This window comes from Salmo trutta, chromosome 10 (genome assembly GCF_901001165.1).
Source record: "Salmo trutta chromosome 10, fSalTru1.1, whole genome shotgun sequence".
Lineage (NCBI taxonomy): Eukaryota > Metazoa > Chordata > Actinopteri > Salmoniformes > Salmonidae > Salmo > Salmo trutta.
This window is the reverse complement of record NC_042966.1, coordinates 34,257,901-34,276,571: the sequence shown is the minus strand read 5'-3', so window position 1 is coordinate 34,276,571 and position 18,671 is coordinate 34,257,901. Positions and strand designations below refer to the sequence as shown.

The following is an 18,671-nucleotide window of genomic DNA, read 5'->3' as shown; positions in this document are numbered from 1 at the left end:
TATGGGAACAGAAATACAATGGCATTTACTACTCGTACAAAATACATTTTATAGCATTACAGGTTTGACTACTTACCTTTCAATAGTTTTACATAATCATATTCAGTTGCATGACAGTAAATATCCTCTATCAATGATGGAAAACTCACAACAGACACGGAGGGTTTAATTACAGCGGATATTTTGTTTGTTCAACAGCCTTTTTCTTTCTTTATGTGCACATTATTGGAAAACATAAAATACTTGTCTCGTTAAACAATTGTCCTTACACATTGTAATAGAAATTACCATCAAGGACTCATCATGTCAATTAGTAAATTAACTTTATTAAGAGTCACGCCAGTGGAAAGGTTACAACAAACTCTGCACACTCAGTACAGGTCGGTCAGAAGTTCTACGAGGGGACTGTCCCCAAGCACCTTTTATACTAGGATACACACAACTAACACAGACACGATTCATCCTCAGCACGAGGAGTTTTGGGTACAAAAGAGAATGTGTAACAAGACACCTGCTCCTGATAAAGTTCTCAGAGGCTATTTCTGGGCGTTCACCCAAGTAAATCAAGGTTCTCTCTTGGGTATTGTCGGAAACTTCTTCTTGTGAGCACAAAGGGAACAAGTTATAAAACAGTTTTGCAACCAATACACACACTCATATTGACAGGGTTAAACAATTCATAAGCTTATGTCATAATTTCTCCACCACAACATGTTACAAGAAATTATGACTTGGAATGACAATATGGAATAATGTATAGGTAATATATTATATTAGCTTCAACTCTTTCAAGTAAAATTGACTTCATGTTTAGATGAGCATCAGAGCTTGAAGTCTAACACCTCACAAACAGTCTTTACATATACGTCATCAGGTTGAGGCTTCCTCTCGCTGCCTGGCTGCAGGAACTTGTGAATGGCTGGTAGGTTTTTCATCCTCCCTTGAAAAGCCTGAAAAGAAAAGCATTCACACCCAATCAAGAATGAATCAACTGAAGTATCCATGGATCTTTTTACCCTTCTTTTAAATCTGCTGTGTAATATGTCCTAATCATCTATCCTTCCTCCCAGAGTGTGCACTTGTTTGCTTCCCTTCACTGATTTGAAAGGCAATTACTGGTAAAAGAAATATGCCTCCACTAATCCAATGCTTTGAGATTTGTGGGAAGTACTGAAAGAGTGTAGACTTCATGAGAGGAGAGATTATTGGGACACACCCAGGGTATTGTAGCAGTACATTTGAACCGGTAAGGCCAGTCATATTGTATACTGATATCTAACACATGTGCTGTTGAGCTGGTATGTGATATTCATATGCTACTGGGGTTATGTCAACCTCTAACATGTTTTGATGAGACTCAAATGTAACAAGATGATTTGACTAATGATTATTTTGTCAAGAACAAAATGCATTTGTAATCAACTTTACCTTAACAACAGGGAATTTGGAAAGAATTGTTGGAAATTTCTCCTCCAACATCAAGGTGGTTTCAAGTAGCTGGACATCAGCACAGCTCAACTGATAACCCACCAGGTACTGGGAGCTAATTAGCGCCTGTGAGAAAATCACAAGCACAGCCTCTTTATGCAATACAACTTGTACAAACGTGCCAACCTTCTTTTCTGTTGCCTTAGCAAACATGGTATGTTGCAATTGTTATGCTAATATAACGGCTTAGATTAGATACCCTCCCCTTAGTGAGCTCTACTCTTCCCATCTGGCCAAGGCCCAAATCATACAGTACCTTCTCGAACACAGGGAGGTAACGGCTTGTTGCTTTCCTCTCTATCTCCTCCAGTTTAGTTTTCTTGGCGTCAGGCGGCATGAAGGGCAACGCCATTATCATTTGCATCAAGTCCTGCAGGCCCTCAGCATACATTTCAATCCTAAAAGTAAATGAAAACCAAACCCTTTGAAACCATAGCAGATTTCCCTCCTTTTTTGTACAAACAGCTTCACTTATGCAATACAAGTAAATAAAAGTTAGAATTCAATCACAAAAAATGTCATACATACATGACTCGTTCTTTTAAGTCTTTCCCATAGAGATTGTATTTCCCTGCTATGTAGTTCAGGATAGCCTTGGTTTGAACCAGCTTCATTCCATCCATTTCCACCAAGGGAACCTGCTCAAACATGAGTGCTCCATCTAAAAAAAAATATAAGGTTAAACAATTAAACACCCTTCAAAACAATGAGCATGTTATCAGAGTTCTATTACCATTGTGACCAAACTTACCACTCAACAGTTTTACATATTCCTGGCGCTTTGTTAAATTCACTTCCTCAAACTGTGGACATAAAATGTATATTTTAATTATGACAGAACATCCAGTTCAGTGATCCATCTGTGGGCATCACATGTTTGTCTAGCCACTATTTCACTCTAGCCACTATTTCAACTCATTTAAACACCCTACAGTAAAATGGTTTTTTATTTGTTCAGCCTACTTACCTCAACTCCAGCAACCGCTAAAAGCCATCGAATTGACTCCATTCTCCCCCTCCCATTGAAATAAGTCAACACCACTTTTCCAGACATTTGTGAAATTGTAGTTTACTGTAGGAAATAAATAACCACATTCCATTACGCTTTCATGTGTGTGCAAATTCAGCAATGTTGTGCTAGATGCATTACATTACATTAGATTTGGTGCATGCATGCCTGTCAAATACATTACTGTACATTGTGAACAGACTACTCTGAAACTAGAACACTGAAACATACAAGAAAATAAAGCTGAAAAACAAAAGCATATAAAACATGCGGTTGTCTGTGTAATTATCAACCAATCATTTATAGATAAGTCTAAGAAGTAATACTGACCTTATATGTCGAGAGACAAGTATGCACCTGTTATGTGTGTGAACTCCGAATAAGTAAATTTACAAAGTTACGAAACGCTTCTAACGAAGAAGTGAACCTCAAGCACTGTGTCATATGACCTACATGAGAGTTGAGTTGAAGATTTGCATGTCTGCAAGGCATCATGGGTAATATAACAAATATATTGTGAAACAAACATATTAGAAGGCAAATCACATATTCTCCGACTCTTTCCCTTTGACAGGAGATGTCATAACAGACAATATTTGAAAATACGAACCCAAAAAACAATACAAACCGTAACTGCAAATCATATGACTTTTTCTTGGTATATAAACCGACAAGACACTCTTCTGCTGTGGATGTGAGGGCGATCTGGCTGCGACATCTGTCACCCCATTGATCGCTAGGGTTGATTCGGCTGATCTGGCTGGCTAGGCGGGTGTCCCCTTCCTCCCTCACCGCTCCATGTGCGTCCCTCCCGAAGCCCCGCGCTCGGTGGAAGAGGACGAGTTTCCCGGACGAGCATCGTTGGTATACGCGTAGCTGCACTCCCTGCTAGAACCTCCAAACAAGCTCAAGGCCCATTTGTAGGAGAAACGTAGGGAAGTCAAGCTCCAAGACTTCAGACACATCCAAATGAGGCACTGCACGTGGCAGTCTGCCTTCTTTTATTAAAAAAAAATACTAACACTATTTTAATAATTTAAAACAGCAAAAGTCAGGCGATTTGTTTTATCTGGATTGGTTTGCCGGGTTTGCTTTTGGGGGGGGTGGTAGCCTAGTTTTTGGGTGGGGCCCAGGTAGGGGTGGGGCCCAGGTAGCCTAGTGGTTAGAGCATTGGGCCAGTAACTAAAAGGTTGCTGGATCAAAACCCAGCGGTGACAAGGTAAAAATCTGCCCCTGACTAACTGACTAACAGCAAGGCAGTTACAACAACCCGGCAGGCCTTCATTGTAAATAAAAGTTTGTTCTTAATTACTAAATCAGACGATATACACACCAATGAGTTTATTGATTATAAACCAAAACAGAACTATGTCAAATAGATGACCATTACAACAACAAAAAAACGTGTTAATGAAATGGTCATTACAATACCACATAAATAAAATGTTAGCAATGGCATTTGGTAACTGTCAGTTATACATGTTCTTACAATTTGGCCCAGCAGATAAACCAAGTCAACATACAGTAAATCTCTCAATCAAAAACATTTGAGAGCCACACAATTCATTACAAAAGAAAGATAACACTAAAGCCAATTGTGTCATCAATTCTGATTGAAATAAAGTACAGTTATTGTTTTAGAGAAAGAAAAAAACAAATAAAATAAAAATAAACAAGTGTTTCCTGTATTCCAGAATGTCTCATGAAAGAAAGCACCAAGAAAAATATATATAAAAAAAAATAAAAAAAGACAAATTGGCAACAGAAAAACAGTGTTGGCCAAAATATCACAGTGATATTTGCAATATAAAATGCATTAAGACTGGATCGGTAATTGAAAATGCAAATTTAAACATCATGGGGACGTTTTACAAAATCTATGGAACAAACATTTTAAGAAGGGGTTGAGAAAGTTATGCTACGCAATAAACAAAACAAAATAATTGTATGGAATTTGTCACTGAACAAAATGGAACGACACCAACATTTTGCAGAGGTCATTTATCCATATAATACACACATATACTGAAAAAGTTGTACATTGAACAATATAGACACAGATTAATACAAAACCAAGGTTATTGCTGTATAACATGTACATACTTTGATATGAAAACATACGTTTTTCCTTTTATAGGGAAAAGACAAATCTGAAGTACTGAAATAACACAAGTGTCCCAAAGAGGCCACTAGCGGTGTCCATATTTGGCAGACCAGTCTGTGCGCCCATGGATGGCCTGTGCTGGGGGGCGAGACCGTAGGCCAGGCATAGTCTTGGTGGGCGACGGCACATAAGACGAGGCACCCATCTGACTTCTGCTAGACGACCTCCAGGTTGCATAATCTGTGACAGCAGAGACAAGCCACATTATTACCTTACAATAGAATTACATTACTACACAGCACCTAGCCTGGAATGACAACTGTGCATCGAGACTACAAAGATCCCTCACTTGATGCTGTCGAGTCCCCTATAGATCCCTCACTTGATGCGGTCGAGTCCCCTATAGATCCCTCACTTGATGCGGTCGAGTCCCCTATAGATCCCTCACTTGATGCGGTCGAGTCCCCTATAGATCCCTCACTTGATGCTGTCGAGTCCCCTATAGATCCCTCACTTGATGCGGTCGAGTCCCGTATAGATCCCTCACTTGATGCTGTCGAGTCCCCTATAGATCCCTCACTTGATGCTGTCGAGTCCCCTATAGATCCCTCACTTGATGCGGTCGAGTCCCCTATAGATCCCTCACTTGATGCTGTCGAGTCCCCTATAGATCCCTCACTTGATGCGGTCGAGTCCCGTATAGATCCCTCACTTGATGCTGTCGAGTCCCCTATAAGTCCCTCACTTGATGCGGTCGAGTCCCCTATAGATCACTCACTTGATGCGGTCGAGTCCCCTATAGATCACTCACTTGATGCGGTCGAGTCCCCTATAGATCACTCACTTGATGCGGTCGAGTCCCCTATAGATCACTCACTTGATGCTGTCGAGTCCCCTATAGATCCCTCACTTGATGCTGTTGAGTCCCCTATAGATCCCTCACTTGATGCTGTTGAGTCCCCTATAGATCACTCACTTGATGCTGTTGAGTCCCCTATAGATCACTCACTTGATGCTGTTGAGTCCCCTATAGATCACTCACTTGATGCTGTTGAGTCCCCTATAGATCACTCACTTAATGCTGTTGAGTCCCCTATAGATCACTCACTTGATGCTGTTGAGTCCCCTATAGGTGCGAGTTGCACTCTTTGGCCGGCAGAGCCAACCTCTTTTTTGTAATAGTTCGGTACATATCCACTTGGAAGAGTATTTGAACCTGTGATTGGGCCATCAAAGATAACAGTATTAAATTGTAAGGTACATTTCCTGTTAACACACACCACAGATAGACATCACCCTAGCTTATACCACACAGCCCTCTCACTAGTGTAGTAGGATGACAGGTGATAAACATGCAGGACATTGGTCCCAACACAAATCATTACCATGAGTGCCTCGGTTAGGAAGTGTTCCTCCAACAGGAATTTTGCTGCCCCAGAGGTTGCTTTCACTGTAGTTGGAATTTATTGCCATATTCTTTTTAGTACTTAAACCTGCAGGGTTAGATAAGATAGATTAGGAAATAGAGTTTGCTATGTAATTTCCATTGCAACAAGTTGCCCCTTGTGGTTCAACAAGACTACATCATCATGACTCAGCAACATAGCCATTCCTGAGATGATGATCATTGATAATCAGGTGCTGAAAAGAATGTGTGGTTTCACCCAGGTTTGAAAACCATTAGGCATTCTATATCAGAGCATGTACATATGCTTATGCCTCTGATTTGGTAGACAAATGGCAGTTACATCAAGTTCAAAGTTTACTGACAAAGAAGGCTCAATGCCGATTAGTGACCCCATTTTATGATATAAACTACCGTTCAAACGTTTGGGGTCACTTAGAAATGTCCTTGTTTTCCATGAAAATATACATGAAATGAGTTGCAAAATGAATAGGAAATATAGTCAAGATGTTGACAAGGTTATAAATAATGATTCTTAATTGAAATACTAAATTGTGTCCTTCAAACATTGCTTTCGTCAAAGAATCCTCAATTTGCAGCAATTACAGCCTTGCAGACCTTTGGCGTTCTAGTTGTCAATTCATTGAGGTAATCAGAATAGATTTCACTCCATGCTTCCTGAAGCACCTTCCACAAGTTGGATTGGCTTGATGGGCACTTCTTACTTACCATACGGTCAAGCTGCTCCCACAACAGCTCAATATGGTTGAGATCCGGTGACTGTGCTGGCCACTCCATTATAGACAGAATACCTGCTGACTGCTTCTTCCCTAAATAGTTCTTGCATAGTTTGGAGCTGTGCTTTGGATCATTGTTCTGTTGTAGGAAATTGTCTCCAATTAAGCGCCGTCCACAGGGTATGGCATGGCGTTGCAAAATGGAATGATAGCCTTTCTTCTTCAAGATCCCTTTTACCCTGTACAAATCTCCCACTTTACCATCACCAAAGCACCCCCAGACCATCACATTGCCTCCACCATGCTTGACAGATGGCATCAAGCACTCCTCCAGCATCTGCGTCACACGAATGTTCTTCTTTGTGATCCGAACACCTCAAACTTAAATTAATCTGTCCATAACACTGTTTTCCGATCTGTTCTTTTGCCCATCTTAATCTTTTCTTTTTATTGGCCAGTCTGAGATATGGCTTTTTCTTTGCAACTCTGCCTAGAAGGCCAGCATCCCGGAGTCGCCTCTTCACTGTTGACGTTGAGACTGGTGTTTTGTGGGTACTATTTAATGAAGCTGCCAGTTGATAACTTGTGAGGCGTTTGTTTCTCAAACTAGACACTCTAATGCAATTGGCCTCCCTGTGGCTCAGTTGGTAGAGCATGGTGTTTGCAATGGTGTTTGCAATGCCAGGGTTGTGGGTTCGATTCCCATGGGGAGCCAGTATGGGAAAAAGAAAAAAAAATTGAAATGAATTGTTTCTGCCCATTTTGAGCCTGTATCGAATCCACAAATGCTGATGCTCCAGATACTCAACTAGTCTAAAGTCCAGTTTTATTGCTTCTTTAAAATCAGCACAACAGTTTTCAGCTGTGCTAACATAATTGCAAAAGGGTTTACTAATGATGAATTAGCCTTTTAAAATGATAAACTTGGATTAGCTAACACAACGTGCCATTGGAAGACAGGAGTGATGGTTGCTGATAACGGGCCTCTGTAGGCCTATGTAGATATTCCATAAACATTTTTAAAAAACAATCAGCCGTTTCCAGCTACAATAGTAATTTACTACAATGTCTGCACTGTATTTCTGATCAATTTTATGTTATTTAAATGGACAGAAAATGTGTTTTCTTTCAAAAACAAGGACATTTCTAAGTGAACCCAAACTTTTGAACAGTAGTGTACATTGGCAGTAACTGGAAGTGCCTTATTAAAAATATCCACTTGGAAGGAAGGTAATGTTTTTGTATTTTCTACCTGGTAGATATCTTGACTGCTTCAAGTAATACTGTTTGGCAGAGGCTGTCCTCGAAGGCTCCTGGTAGGACATGGCCTTGTTCAGATTCAAAGGTGCATCGTCACCTGTCGTCACCTGCTCCTTAACTTTGGGGCTGCTAAAATCCAAAACATTTCCGTACCTGAAAGGCATAACATAAATACATAAAGCCCTTATCTGAAAAGATCAGACTGATAACGCAGGTTAATGCAGTTACTGGGATAATGCAGGTCACTGGGATAACGCAGGTTAACGCAGGTCACTGGGATAACGCAGGTTAACGCAGGTCACTGGGATAACGCAGGTTAACGCAGGTCACTGGGATAACGCAGGTTAACGCAGGTCAATGGGATAACGCAGGTTAATGCAGGCCACTGGGATAACGCAGGTCACTGGGATAACGCAGGTCAACGCAGGTCACTGGGATAACGCAGGTTAACGCAGGTCACTGGGATAACGCAGGTTAACGCAGGTCACTGGGATAACGCAGGTCACTGGGATAACGCAGGTCACTGGGATAACGCAGGTCACTGGGATAACGCAGGTTAACGCAGGTCACTGGGATAACGCAGGTCACTGGGATAACGCAGGTTAATGCAGGTCACTGGGATAACGCAGGTCACTGGGATAACGCAGGTTAACGCAGGTCACTGGGATAACGCAGGTTAACGCAGGTCACTGGGATAACGCAGGTTAACGCAGGTCACTGGGATAACGCAGGTTAACGCAGGTCACTGGGATAACGCAGGTTAACGCAGGTCACTGGGATAACGCAGGTTAATGCAGGTCACTGGGATAACGCAGGTCACTGGGATAACGCAGGTCACTGGGATAACGCAGGTCACTGGGATAACGCAGGTTAATGCAGGTCACTGGGATAACGCAGGTTAATGCAGGTCACTGGGATAACGCAGGTTAATGCAGGTCACTGGGATAACGCAGGTTAATGCAGGTCACTGGGATAACGCAGGTTAATGCAGGTCACTGGGATAACGCAGGTTAACGCAGGTCACTGGGATAACGCAGGCTAACGCAGGTCACTGGGATAACGCAGGCTAACGCAGGTCACTGGGATAACGCAGGCTAACGCAGGTCACTGGGATAACGCAGGTTAACGCAGGTCACTGGGATAACGCAGGTTAACGCAGGTCACTGGGATAATGCAGGTTAACGCAGGTCACTGGGATAACGCAGGTTAACGCAGGTCACTGGGATAACGCAGGTTAACGCAGGTCACTGGGATAACGCAGGTTAAAGCAGGTCACTGGGATAACGCAGGTTAATGCAGGTCACTGGGATAACGCAGGTTAATGCAGGTCACTGGGATAACGCAGGTTAATGCAGGTCACTGGGATAACGCAGGTTAATGCAGGTCACTGGGATAACGCAGGTCACTGGGATAACGCAGGTCACTGGGATAACGCAGGTCACTGGGATAACGCAGGTTAAAGCAGGTCACTGGGATAACGCAGGTTAATGCAGGTCACTGGGATAACGCAGGTTAATGCAGGTCACTGGGATAACGCAGGTTAATGCAGGTCACTGGGATAACGCAGGTCACTGGGATAACGCAGGTCACTGGGATAACGCAGGTCACTGGGATAACGCAGGTCACTGGGATAACGCAGGTTAAAGCAGGTCACTGGGATAACGCAGGTTAATGCAGGTCACTGGGATAACGCAGGTTAATGCAGGTCACTGGGATAACGCAGGTTAATGCAGGTCACTGGGATAACGCAGGTTAATGCAGGTCACTGGGATAACGCAGGTTAATGCAGGTCACTGGGATAACGCAGGTTAAAGCAGGTCACTGGGATAACGCAGGTTAAAGCAGGTCACTGGGATAACGCAGGTTAACGCAGGTCACTGGGATAACGCCGGTTACTGGGATAACGCAGGTTAATGCAGGTCACTGGGATAACGCAGGTTAATGCAGGTCACTGGGATAACGCAGGTTAATGCAGGTCACTGGGATAACGCAGGTTAATGCAGGTCACTGGGATAACGCAGGTTAATGCAGGTCACTGGGATAACGCAGGTCACTGGGATAACGCAGGTCACTGGGATAACGCAGGTCACTGGGATAACGCAGGTTAAAGCAGGTCACTGGGATAACGCAGGTTAATGCAGGTCACTGGGATAACGCAGGTTAATGCAGGTCACTGGGATAACGCAGGTTAATGCAGGTCACTGGGATAACGCAGGTTAATGCAGGTCACTGGGATAACGCAGGTTAATGCAGGTCACTGGGATAACGCAGGTTAAAGCAGGTCACTGGGATAACGCAGGTTAAAGCAGGTCACTGGGATAACGCAGGTTAACGCAGGTCACTGGGATAACGCCGGTTACTGGGATAACGCAGGTTAATGCAGGTCACTGGGATAACGCAGGTTAATGCAGGTCACTGGGATAACGCAGGTCACTGGGATAACGCAGGTCACTGGGATAACGCAGGTTAAAGCAGGTCACTGGGATAACGCAGGTTAACGCAGGTCACTGGGATAACGCAGGTCACTGGGATAACGCAGGTCACTGGGATAACGCAGGTTAAAGCAGGTCACTGGGATAACGCAGGTTAACGCAGGTCACTGGGATAACGCAGGTTAATGCAGGTCACTGGGATAACGCAGGTTAATGCAGGTCACTGGGATAACGCAGGTTAATGCAGGTCACTGGGATAACGCAGGTTAATGCAGGTCACTGGGATAACGCAGGTTAACGCAGGTCACTGGGATAACGCAGGTCACTGGGATAACGCAGGTTAACGCAGGTCACTGGGATAACGCAGGTTAACGCAGGTCACTGGGATAACGCAGGGAGACCATCTCACCTGCTCAACGTCTCCTCTCTTCGTTTTTCTGTAGGAAAGTTTGTTTTGCCCAGAAAACTTAGTGAGGTCAGCTCCGTGTCCTCAAAGTCATCCCACTCGTCACCCTTTAGGAGGCCTGTGCCATGGCCCCATCGCCGGCGTCCTCCACCCTTGGGTTTCGTCTGATATCTTAAGAAGTTGGCATTCTCAGCTTCCTGGGTCAACTGTTAAAAAAAGGAAATGGTGTATTAACAATCTCTATGGAGAGAGAAAGAAGAAAAACAGTTCAATTACATTTCTGAAGAATTCATCAACTTTCCATTCCTAACCATTTAATTTTGTATTCATTTAACAAGGTATTCTAACATTTAATGACATTACACTGATGAATGCTTGCCGTGCTCAAGTAGCCCTGGTTGGTGACTGAAAACTCACCTGGCTCTGCAAGCTCTTGTCAACAACGTAAGTTAAGCGGGTCTGTGGGACCCTCTCAGTCTCCTCCTGCTTCACCATGCGGTTGGGCTGCTCTCGCAACAGCTTTGAGTGCCTCTGGTACGATGGAACTGGGGTAGGGGCTGAGACTGGGGCTGGATGGATCTGTTGCAGGGGCCTGGACGAGGTGAAATGCTGATTTGGGGGCGCTGGCTGGGGAGGGGGCACTGGCTTGAGCAGCAGCAGTGGTTGTAGCTGCTGCAGGGGCTGCTGTAATGGTTGTGGTGGCTGTGGAGGTAGAGGACCAGGCTGAGGCCTGCCCTGCTCCAGGATCTGCTGAGGAGTGCCCAACGCCTGACCCACGTAGAAGTAGGAGTACCTGAGGGCCTGCAAATGGAGAATAAAATAATTGATTGGCTTTGAAGGATCCCTAAGCAGGACATATTAATCCGTTTACATGCCATTAAATGTTAGAATATCTAACCTGTTTAGCAATGTACAAGCTAACATAGCTTTAAATCGAATAATTATTTCAGTATTCACCATTCTATCGGTGGATGGTAAAATAACTATTCTAAGGATCCATTCTAAACATTTATTTTAGCATAGATTATAACAGAGATATGCCCCAGCCAGGGTTTGCTACATGGGCAGAGGCTGGCCTCTTCTTAGGGTCCCACTGGAGTAGGTCTCTCATCAGTTGGATGGCCTCAGTACTGGCGTTGGGAATCAGACTGCTCAGATTACTGGGGACACACTGGGGCCAGCGGAAATTCATGGCTGCTGACAACTGGAAACCCTCTAGCCAGTCATTCTAGAAGAAGTGGATCCAACACAATGATTATTGACGTGCTTATTTTACCATATAGTAATAAAATAGATAGATATAACCGTTTTTTAAATGTTATGACAAACATAATCTGTGAAGAAGTTTGTCATTTCAAAAGCACATTACACAACACTGATCACATCTTCAGTGAGGTTTGATTTATGTATTTAACACCACCACAAGACATTTTACATGACGATGTGAGGACAGTATAGCTTGCTTTTGGCTGATATTCTGGATCTAACAGCCCCAGAGAACAAGGCTACCTTCATTGGAGTTCCCAGGACTTGGCAGATTTTGAAGATGGTGTCCACTTCACTGGAGCCAGGGAACAGAGGCCTGAGGGTGTAAAGCTCTGCCATGATGCAGCCCACAGCCCACTGGTCTATCGGAGAGCTGTACGAGGTGGACCTCAACAACACCTCTGGAGCTCTGTACCTGGAAGACAACGCAGGGAAGGGAGAAGGGCTTTTTAGGCTGGTTGATACTCCCCATGAGAGAAATACAAGAGGTTTCATGTCACAAATTGACAGAAAATTAGACAAATAAATTCAGATATAACTAAATATGGTGTCAGTAATTAGGTTCCCATCCAATTGGCGAAGATTCTAAAATTCGCATTGAAAATATGCGCATTTTCCCACCAGTGGTGTTTCCACCAAACTCACGTGTGTGATGACGTAGTGCACACGAAATGCTTATGTTTTTATGTACCGGATAAAAATCTAAAGTTCAATGTGTTTCCATCAGACTTTCAAAGTGTTGCGTTAAATAGAAAATGTGTCTACTCTGGGCTTGGCACGTGCGCTCTAGCCAATAGCTCACAGATACAGTATGGGTAGGCTGGCCTACTGTATATGATGAGATTATGGATAAGAGCGAGAATATTTTTTCATTTGTCAAATGGCAGTTAAGCATCGATCATCATGTCACCAGAATAAGACCCTCAATATTTATTGGAAAGCAGCATCAAGCTCATCACCGTGCACTTTCACCACCCTGTGAAGTTCATCATAACTGATTTCATCTGTAGCCTTATAAACTGCATGGTTTCCCAAGTCGTAGTGAGAGGGCCAAATAGCATTTTATCGAGTGACTCAAAGTTTACTTTGATATTATAGCCTTCCCTGTAGCTCAGTTGGTAGAGCATGGTGTTTACAACACCAGGGTTGTGGGTTCGATTCCCACGGGGGGCCAGCACAGAAAAAAAAAAAAAAAAAAAAAAAGTATGATATGTATGAAATTGTATGAAATGTATGCATTCACTACTGTAAGTCGCTCTGGATAAGAGCGTCTGCTAAATGACTAAAATGTAAATGTAAATGTAATATGTGTGAGGGAAAAATTATGTATTCACCTTATTTGTTTGAGATTAATAGTTAGAAATGATTTACTTAAATACTGTAGTAAGATATTTCCTTCATCCTGAGTGAACTGAGAGGAGTTTTTTAAAGCTGGGGCTGGCAACTGATTAAGTGATGGCTAAGTAAAAACCTACAGCTGGCATTCCATAGATAAGATGCGGTGGGTGTTTCCGAGATAGAGAGAGCCTGGGGGAACAGAACAAAGGCCTCAGTAGTCCCAATCTTCCTGGCATCTGGGAGATGGCACCAGAGGCAGATGACCATAGGATGAACCCAAAGTGGCTTATCTATATGGGGGGGTTGAACCAGCTATGATTGAGCAATCTTGGTACGAGGTATATAAGGAACAGCATGGTCTGTAAAGGGTAGGCTCTCAGCCTAACAGTCAAGACTGTTGAGTTGACGGTTTCATTATTGCAATAATTAATCGATATTAAATAAAGATGATTGTTTGAAGAAATTACTTTCTCAGTACTGAAATTCCACGACATATGATGGTTATTATATCAATATTTGCACATAAAGGCGTTTCCACTGCCATTTCTCGCATTATTAACTTTACAGACACAAAAATATCCCACCATGTCGAATTAACAAATGATCTGTAGGCATTTATACAATTGTACCGAAACGTCCTTTTTCCATCTCAAATGGCGGGATTTTTTTTATATACGGTATGACTTTACTTGCATAAAAACTCTGGATAGAAATGTGGTTAGTGACACATAAACCCATCATATGGAGGTAACAAAACTAACCATCTTGTTGAAACATAATCTGTGTATGGTGGCCGAGATCTTATCTCACGGGCAAGCCCAAAGTCAGCTATTTTCACCAGCTCTGGACCCATGCACAGAAGATTCTCAGGTTTCATATCCCTGTGAAAAAATCCTGAGGGGAAAATCATACAGTGAGCATACAAAGTAACAAGTAAAAAGCATTAGCAAAAAGAAAGTGCTAGTGTATCATTCTAATCATACCATGCTTATGAATAAAAGCTAATCCCTGCAGTATCTGGAACATAATATTTCGCACGGCAGATTCAGGGAACAGCCGAGACCTGTAACATGATACAAATAACAATATATGAGCTATGATTTTGACCTACTGACATTTATCCCCAAAGCACTAAACCCATTTCAAATAGCCTAAAATATAGGCTATTTGAATCAAAAAAGCGATATTTACCTGTCTTTCATTAGTTGATACAAGTTCTCCTTCATGTATTCAAACACAAAGTACAAGTGGTCATTTTCCCGTATAACCTCCTTGAGTTTGACCACATTCGCATGGTTGAGTTTCTTCAAGGACTGAAAGGAGTGAACGAATTAGATGGTACCTTAGCAATCAAGACAAAGCATGAGGGAAATAACCTCAATCTGTAAATCATCAAAAACAGCTCTGCAACACTCCATCATGGCTAGACTTAGATACCACAGGATGCTGCTGAGGGGAGGACGGCTCATAACAACGGCTGAAACGGCGCAAATGGAATGGCATCAACCACCTGGAAACCATTTGTTTGATGTATTTGATACCATTCCAATAATTCCGCTCCAGCCATTACCACGAGCCCGTCCTCCCCAATTAAGTTGCCGTCGGCCTCCAGACTTAGATACATAAAAAGGTAAGACATAGAAGATCTGACCCTTAAAACCGGCATACAACAAATACGCTTTAGTTCAAAATAAAAACATTGATTGACAATCAAAGCATGAATAAACTGTATATCATCTTGGGTACAGTGTGGAGAACAACTGGTATTTCTTAAGGTGCAGCCTTTAGGGATTTCTTTATGCTTTATAACTCAGGTGTAATAAAGAAAACTAGAGCAGATCATGGTAAATGCGGGTGAAGTTTTCCCATGCGCTGAAAAGTATGGAGGTAAATGGAGGCAACTTTCACCATGCCATAGTTTTGAGTAGAGGGGAAAGTCATTATGGGTCTTGGTGGTGGCTCATGCTATTTACAGCTGACATTCTAACCAAGATCCCCGGAGGGCTGGTTTCTTCTAGAATGATGCTACGCTCCTTTGGATTCAAGCTCTCGGCAAAGAATGAATGTCTGGGTCTGAGTGAGGAACTAGAGAGTTAAAATCCAAAGAAAGTACACACAAGAGTCACCTTCTAGATTCTCTGTGCTGGTTTCTGTGGTTCTGAGTAGAGGTGGAATTTAAATGGTGGTACAAAAACACTAATTGGTGAAACAGTAGATAACAACTGAAAGCATAGGCTGTATTCTTTAGGCTGCCCTATACCGGTGTGGTGCAGTGCAGTGCCTACCCTTTCCACCACTGCTGAAAAAAAATCCTAGGGGAAGCGCTGCAATAGGTGGAGCATTTTACCCACAAGCATCATATCTGGGAAGGAGAACTTACTATGACCTCACGAAGATTCATGCATTCCTCCCATGAGTAGAATTTTCTCTTCATTCTGAAACAAATATGCAATCATTTATTTAGATTTAGATGCACTATTGTAAAGTGGTTGTTCCACTGGATATCATAAGGTGAATGCACCAATTTGTAAGTCGCTCTGGATAAGAGCGTCTGCTAAATTACTTAAATGTAAATGTACATTTATGATTAGCCTAACTGAATTAAAGGACCAACATATCATAGATCATACTTTTTATTGTAAAACATATTGGGACTCTTTTCATTGATATAAGAAGTTTGATGAATACGCATAAAATGTATGATTGAAAAGAGCAGGTTTATAACATGTAGGCCGAGTCCCTGTCCATTTCAATCTCAAGAGAACGACGCCACCAACATCATAGATTTATGCAACTAGTCTGTGGCTGCCCAACCCCCCACATACTTCCTGTCAAAGCTATAACTAGAAGCCAGAAGTTTTCATGATGCTGCCCAAAGGTACTTACCATCAGGTGCCTTTTTTTCAAATCAGCCAAATAGGTGGGCCTGTCAGTCATCCGTGCACTTTCATTCGTCTACATCTGCCTAGACAGCTGTCAGCTTAACCACGCGTGGGATTGGCCACCGGCTAATGCCATTCCTAGCGAATCCCACAGGCACTGGCAGCTAATTTTACTACACGGCTTAGCAGCTACAACAACTTGTAAGCTGAAGCCCTTCAATTTAGGTACCAGAGGATAATATGTAACCTACACTATACACCAACCCTTCAAAAGATGGGACTGCAATTGCACACAGAGATCACAGCCATCTTTTTTGTTCATACTAACAAATGCTATGACAATGTGCACTCCACTCACTTCTTAATTGCGACCAGTTCTCCTGATTCCAGGCTGCGGCCGAGGATGACTGAGCCGTAGGTGCCATCTCCGAGCTGCCTGAGCGTGGTGTATCTATTCATTGTGCTGCCCTCTCCTCACCATCGCCCAGGGGCAGATCAGATCAATATGTGCTGAAGGAACACAAAGAGGTGGTAGGCTGAAGGAACACAGAGGTGGTAGGCTGGCAGCCCCCTGCAGCTGTTGAGTGTAACCAGGTGTTCCTGTGACAACAACAGTGGACCACAGGCACAGCTGGAGTACTCATGTTGTCATGGGCTTCTTGCCTCTTCCTGAGGAAAAGGCATGGGAAGGGGTGGGGTGTCATTAGAGGAAGCTATAGAACCAGACATTCAATCACAGGGGGGAAATATTCACTTATTTTTCCGTTTCCAGACAATACAAGGAATCTGAGACAGATGGTTTCTAATTTCATGCAAATTATCTTCTGACTAGACCTTCAACAGACAGTAGTCAGACTGTTTTAGCCTATTTCATTACTAGCTACCTAGCAAACGTTACCTACAGGGCAGGCATGCAGAAGATTTTAAGAGTAGAAAATATCTGGTCAGATTTCTGACCAGAATGTCATGTTATGGTTACATAGCTACTGCTGCAACGAGAAACAACAGATGTTGCAGTCGAGCTAAGGTTAACGTTAGCTAGACACACGACCAATCTTTGACTTCTGCTGATAATAATGACACAAAAAGCAAAGTCAAAATAGTTAAAAAGACACTCACCCAATCCGTTTCAACTCGAATAACGGACATTTGAAGACAACACCACTAAACTACTTGTATAGAGTGGAGCACACTCACTCACATTACCTCCAGGCCCATCACAACAAATCACAGCTGCGCGACCAAGGGCGTCGCAGATTTGCGTATTCTACATCAGTGGTGTTTGACTGAGGTTGGCAACCAATGTTATGTCACATTACTGCCATCTACTGGACTTGGTGTTCTTACCACATCTGACCAAGCCTGCGTACATAGCGTATCATCTCTGCTTTGACCAATCATTTATATAATGCCGCGTTCAAAAGAACTCGGAACTGGGAAATGTCCGACTTCAGTGCGTTCAAAACAACTGGGAACTCAGAAAAAATACGATTGCGAAAATTGATTTGAACGTGACGATAGGATATGCAATCCAGGGTTTATGCCGTGTTCAAAAGAACTGGGAACTAGGAAAAATATATAGTCAATTCATGACGTCAGTGGTTTGAAAGTCGGAGCTCTAGAAAGAGTCCCCGAGTTGGAATTCCAGCCACTGGTCGGCCATATTGGCACTCCCCAGAAGGAGCAGTCCTCCATAGCAATTAAATAGAATTCTACGGTATTTCATTAAATGTTTCAAGAACAAAATAACATGTATTTAAGATACATTTTTTTTTGCAGTAGGGACAGTAACAGAACTTTCAAGAAACTATACTTTAAAGAACACGTTTTATATACTTTTTCATCTTTCATTTTTCTGTTTATCTCACATAATATATTTTAAAAGTATGCATTAAGGTGTCTGAAATAGAATCAACGTGGCAAAAACAAATGTAGACATTAATAAATGCATTTCTATAGCTTTCAAAATATTTTTTACACAGTGAGGGAGTGCCAAGATGGAGGTGTGGTGGCTTCAAAACAGTGCCCCCTGGGTGCAATCTAGTGTATATGTAACAGTGTAGGTTCCGTCCCTCTCTTCGCCCCAACCCGGGCTCGAACCAGGGACCCTTGCACAGATCAACAACTGACACCCCACGAAGCATCGTTACCCATCGCGCCACAAAAGCCGCGGCCCTTGCAACGCAAGGGGAAACCCTACTTCAAGTCTCAGATAGAGTGACGTCACCGATTGAAACGCTATTAGCGCGCACCACCGCTAACTAACTAGCCATTTCACATCGGTTACATATATATAAATCATTGGACCTCATACCAACCCAATCTTCAACACATATTGCCATGT

The 18,671-nt window shown here is 42.8% G+C and overlaps 2 protein-coding genes across 3 annotated transcripts; both read right to left on the bottom strand.

The window, feature by feature from the left end:
• Positions 1–306: 306 nt before the first annotated feature.
• On the bottom strand, positions 307–2,953 carry LOC115201613 (glutathione S-transferase A4). The gene is made up of 7 exons (XM_029765388.1): positions 2,828–2,953; positions 2,456–2,560; positions 2,240–2,291; positions 2,017–2,149; positions 1,745–1,886; positions 1,429–1,554; positions 307–950 (listed from the first exon to the last, which is right to left on the bottom strand). Exons 2-7 carry the CDS (start codon positions 2,540–2,542, stop codon positions 822–824), a joined length of 669 nt encoding a protein of 222 aa, XP_029621248.1. The 5' UTR covers positions 2,543–2,560; positions 2,828–2,953; the 3' UTR covers positions 307–821.
• Positions 2,954–3,823: 870 nt separating this feature from the next.
• LOC115201612 (serine/threonine-protein kinase ICK) lies at positions 3,824–17,602 on the bottom strand. 2 transcript variants are annotated; one of them, XM_029765386.1, is made up of 14 exons: positions 17,447–17,602; positions 16,686–16,996; positions 15,826–15,880; positions 14,637–14,758; positions 14,429–14,508; positions 14,207–14,339; positions 12,351–12,522; positions 11,902–12,069; positions 11,259–11,642; positions 10,845–11,047; positions 7,996–8,156; positions 5,987–6,094; positions 5,710–5,817; positions 3,824–4,841 (listed from the first exon to the last, which is right to left on the bottom strand). In XM_029765386.1, exons 2-14 carry the CDS (start codon positions 16,784–16,786, stop codon positions 4,687–4,689), a joined length of 1,950 nt encoding a protein of 649 aa, XP_029621246.1. In that variant the 5' UTR covers positions 16,787–16,996; positions 17,447–17,602; the 3' UTR covers positions 3,824–4,686. The 2 variants fall into 2 exon arrangements, with proteins under 2 accessions (XP_029621246.1, XP_029621247.1); XM_029765387.1 differs by lacking the exon at positions 5,710–5,817.
• Between the last annotated feature and the right edge of the window lie 1,069 nt (positions 17,603–18,671).

What these genes read in the sequence shown, in the direction of transcription:
- LOC115201613 (XM_029765388.1), bottom strand. Translation starts at nt 2,542, where the DNA reads ATGTCTGGAAAAGTGGTGTTGACTTATTTCAATGGGAGGGGGAGAATG. An exon ending in GACTTAAAAGAACGAGTCAT is followed by an intron (nt 1,887 to 2,016) that starts GTATGTATGACA and finishes ATTTACTTTTAG; the next exon opens with GATTGAAATGTATGCTGAGG. An exon ending in ACCTCCCTGTGTTCGAGAAG is followed by an intron (nt 1,555 to 1,744) that starts GTACTGTATGAT and finishes ATTTTCTCACAG; the next exon opens with GCGCTAATTAGCTCCCAGTA.
- LOC115201612 (XM_029765386.1), bottom strand. Translation starts at nt 16,786, where the DNA reads ATGAATAGATACACCACGCTCAGGCAGCTCGGAGATGGCACCTACGGC. An exon ending in AGCTTTTATTCATAAGCATG is followed by an intron (nt 14,340 to 14,428) that starts GTATGATTAGAA and finishes TTTTCCCCTCAG; the next exon opens with GATTTTTTCACAGGGATATG. An exon ending in AGAGAGGAGACGTTGAGCAG is followed by an intron (nt 8,157 to 10,844) that starts GTGAGATGGTCT and finishes TATGCCTTTCAG; the next exon opens with GTACGGAAATGTTTTGGATT.